The sequence below is a fragment of the Sceloporus undulatus genome, chromosome 2 (assembly GCF_019175285.1).
Source record: "Sceloporus undulatus isolate JIND9_A2432 ecotype Alabama chromosome 2, SceUnd_v1.1, whole genome shotgun sequence".
In the NCBI taxonomy this organism is placed as follows: Eukaryota; Metazoa; Chordata; class Lepidosauria; order Squamata; family Phrynosomatidae; genus Sceloporus; species Sceloporus undulatus.
In genome coordinates, this window is record NC_056523.1 from 296,079,779 (window position 1) to 296,083,987 (window position 4,209).

General features: G+C 57.5%; 1 protein-coding gene across 1 annotated transcript; it reads left to right on the plus strand.

Annotated features, from left to right (window-relative positions):
- Nucleotides 1–344: 344 nt before the first annotated feature.
- Nucleotides 345–1,986, plus strand: HTR1A (5-hydroxytryptamine receptor 1A). The gene has a single exon (XM_042452843.1). The coding sequence runs from the start codon at nucleotides 533–535 to the stop codon at nucleotides 1,781–1,783; it is 1,251 nt and encodes a 416-aa protein (XP_042308777.1). The 5' UTR covers nucleotides 345–532; the 3' UTR covers nucleotides 1,784–1,986.
- Nucleotides 1,987–4,209: the final 2,223 nt, after the last annotated feature.

Below are 4,209 nucleotides of genomic sequence, written 5' to 3' on the forward strand. Positions count from 1 at the left end.
GGGAGGGTAAAAGAGAGGGACAAGACGGAACGAAAGACGAAGGAAGAAAGAAAGGGAAGGGGGAGAAGGGCAAGGAGGCAGAAGAAGGAGAAGAGAGGGGGGGACGGGGATGGGGAGGGAAAGGTAAGAGAGGGGCAGAGGGAGCGAGAGAGGAAGGAAGGAAAGAAAGAAAGAAGGAAGGAAGGGGGAGAGAAAGGAGGAGAGGCGGGGGACCCAAGTGGGTGCCGGCCTTTACTATATTGTGACATTTGAAGGGCTCAGGACCTGTGCCGAGGCTGGTGAGGGGGGTGAGGAGAGGAGGGAGGGCGGGCAGCCAAAGGCGAGGAGGAGGAGGCGCCCGGTGATGCTGTTCCTGCTGCTGCTGCTGCTGCTGCTGCCAGGCGGGGATGCCCATCCGTCTGCCTGGGAGCGGGACTGGCCCGGAGGAGAGTCGGGCTTGAGCCCTTCGGTCGGGGAGCCATGGTGAGCCTGGGCAGGCGCTGCCCCTCGGCCCCGGCGTGAAGGCGCTGCCTTCCCTCCTCCTGCTCCTGCCATGGAGATGCCCAACAGCACGGAGGCAGTGTGGTGGTCCAACAGCAGCAGCGGCGGCAGCAGCGCCTCAGAGCCCGCGCCGTCGAGCCTGGGCTACCAGCTGGGGACCTCGGTGGCGCTGGGCTCGCTGATCCTGTTCGCGGCGGCGGGGAACGGGTGCGTGATCGCGGCCATCGCACTGGAGCGGAGCCTGCAGACAGTGGCCAACTACCTGATCGGCTCGCTGGCGGTGACGGACCTGATGGTGTCGGTGCTGGTGCTGCCCATGGCCGCCCTCTACCAGGTGCTGGGCAAGTGGACGCTGGGCCAGGCCACCTGCGACCTCTTCATCGCGCTGGACGTGCTCTGCTGCACCTCGTCCATCCTGCACCTCTGCGCCATCGCCCTGGACCGCTTCTGGGCCATCACCGACCCCATCGACTACGTCAACAAGCGCACCCCGCGCCGGGCCGCCCTCCTGATCAGCCTGACCTGGCTGGTGGGCTTCCTGGTCTCCATCCCGCCCATGCTGGGCTGGAGGACCCCCCAGGACCGCTCCGACCCGGACGCCTGCACCATCAGCAAGGACCCCGGCTACACCATCTACTCCACCTTCGGCGCCTTCTACCTCCCGCTCCTCCTCATGCTGGTCCTCTACGGGCGCATCTTCAGGGCCGCCCGGTTCCGCATCCGCAAGACCGTCAAGAAGACCCACCGGGACAAGAAGAAGAAGGACCAGCACCAGCACCAGCCGCACCCCGCGGAGGAGGAGCAGGAGGAGGACCAGGAGGCCGTGGCCGACACTTGCCTCTCCACCGACGCCAACGGGGGACCCAACCCACAAGGCCCCGTGGCCTGCATCAACGGCGCCCCCTCCGCCCCCGGCTGCCCCCCGGGGAAGAGCCACTTGCCCTTGCCCAGCCAGTCTCCCCAGACTCACCCGACGCCGCTCCCGGAAAGGAAGAGCGAGGCCCGGGCGGCGGCGGCGGCGGCGGAGGCCAAGCGGAAGGTGGCCCTAGCCCGCGAGCGCAAGACGGTGAAGACGCTGGGCATCATCATGGGCACCTTCATCCTCTGCTGGCTGCCCTTCTTCCTGGTGGCGCTGGTGCTGCCCCTCTGCCCGCGCTGCTACATGCCGGCCTGGCTGGGCGCCGTCATCAACTGGCTGGGCTACTCCAACTCCCTCCTCAACCCGGTCATCTACGCATACTTCAACAAGGAGTTCCAAAGCGCCTTCAAGAAGATCGCCAAGTGCAAGTTCTGCAGGCAGTGACCCACCGGCGCCGGGAGCGGGAAGGACCGCCGCTGCCCAACTCCTGTGGGGGCTCACAGCAAGACTGGCAAGGGGGCCCAGGAGGAACCTCGGGGGAGGACTGGAGGAGGAGGAGGAGGAGGAGGTACTATGACTGCCCTCTTTTTGGAGGACAGAGACAAGGGAAGGGCTTGCAATGGAACCGAGGAGGAGGAAGAGGAACCATGGCTGCCCCCTGTTTTTTGGGGGGGGGGGGGGGGGGGACCCACGGCGGCCCCCTTTTGGGGGGCCGGGGAAAGGGGGGGGGACTGGCCATGGGGCCTGGCAAGGGAGGCTTTTAGTCCTTGATGGCCTCTGGCTTCACCAACTTGGCTCGCCATCTTCTGCCCCCCCTCCTCCTCTTCCTCTTCCTCCTCCTCTCAGACCCCTTGTTACCGGCCTAGATGCTCCGTGGGGCTCCTTGTCCTTCGGCCCCATTTCCTCGGGGTCCCGTTCTTTGCGAGGAAAGACCGGACCGCCCTTTGGACCCCTTTTGCCACCTCTCAAAACAGACTGGAGGCTCCGGGACCGTCCCTTGGAGACAGTACGCCTCTCTCAATATTCTGTCTGTCAGTATGAACCGCAGCTTATCTTCCGCACAAAGCAAGTCGGCTCAGGAAGGTAAGAGGACGTCCTTTGGAAGCCTGGCTGGCTCCCTTTGCTTTCCCTCCTTTCTTTGCCTTGTGGTGGTCGCTCCGGGACCTCGACTCCTTCTCAGAGTTGCCTCCTTTTGTGCCATGACCTGTCCCTAAAACGAACTTGATCCAATGGAGTCTGGAGGCAGGGGCCGAGCTGGGATCCTTTTTCTTGTTCTCTTTCCCTTGGGAGGGTGTGTGCTTTGGGGTTTGCAGACCCGGAGACGACCAACAGGGGACCAACAGGGGAGCTGCCCAACTCTAAACCACAATAAAAAAGCATCCTATGCATTAAAAAGAAAGAAAGAAAAAGCTCATCTTTGTCTGGTTTTTCCTCTCCCTTTCCCTCCTTCTTCCTAACCAAAGGAGAAGTGGAAAAGTTTCTTGCTTATTATAAGAGGGAGCTGAGCAACCGAAGCAGGTCAGAGATGCCAGGGATTTTTTTGGGGAAAGGTACCTTTTGGAGGGAGGTGGGTGGGAATGGCAGCTGTGTCACTTCCAAGCCTGGCTTCACTTTATGGACTGTCTGTACACAGTGTGCTTGTTGTAGAGAGCGATTGCTTGTATGAGTCCCATTTGAATCCAGGAATCCCAGCTTGGGAAGGCGTTGTGTGTGGTATCAAAATCAGGCCCTTTCACATTTGGGGACAGGTCAACAACCTGCATTTATTGGGAAAGAGTGTGGCCAACCCTCCAGTGCAATGATTCCCAGACATAGCTCCTCCAGGTGTTTTGGACTTCATAGAATCACAGAAGCATAGAGTTGGAAGAGACCACAAGGGCCATCCAGTCCAACCCCATTCTGCCATGCAGGAACTCTCAATCAAAGCATCCCCAACAGATGGCCATCCAGCCTCTGTTTAAAGACCTTCAAGGAGGAAGACTCCACTACACTCCAAGGGAGTGTGTTCTACTGTCAAACAGCCCTTACTGTCAGGAGGTTCCTCCTAACGTTGAGCTGGAATGTCTTCTCCTGTAGCTTGTTGCATCCATTGTTCGGGGTACTATTCTCTGGAGCAGCAGAAAACAAGCTTGCTCCCTCCTCAGTATGACATCCCTTCAAATATTTAAAGGGACTTCAACTTCCAGAAGCCCCAGGTACCTTGGCCAACTGTCAGGAACTCTGAGAGCTGAAGTCCAAAACATCTGAGGACCAAAGTTTGGGAATCATTGCTCCAGTGGCTTACTTGGTCCTAAGCTATTCCAGTAGTTCCTAAGAAAGGAAAGACTGACATCCTAGGCACTGTTCAAAGATATTGCCATGTGAGTCTGTAGAATTGGTCTGTGGAGAGATCCAGTAGTACCTTTGAGACTAACTGACAGAAAGAAGTTGGCAGCGTGAGCTTTCCTAGACTTAAGTCTACTTCCTCAAATGCATTTGGAATGCATCTGAGGAAGCAGACTTAAGTCTATGAAAGCTCATGCCGCCAACTTCTTCCTTTCAGTTAGTCTCAAAGGTGCTACAAAATCTCTCTACATACTGATCCAAGGCACCGGGTTTTGTGGGAAGGAAAAAGAATCATGGTGTAATGATTTGAGAGGTGGACTAGGCCTCTAAGAGACCAGGGCTGGAATCCCTGCTTGGCCACAGAAGCCCACTGGGTGAGCTTAGACAAGGCACACTCTCTCTGCCCTAAAAGAAAGGGAATGGATAAATAGCAATAAATCTTGGCAAGAAAACCCTATGGTCATGTTGCCTCAAGTCTGAGTGGACCTGAAGGCACATAATAATAATAATAATAATAATAATAATAATAATAATAATAATAATAA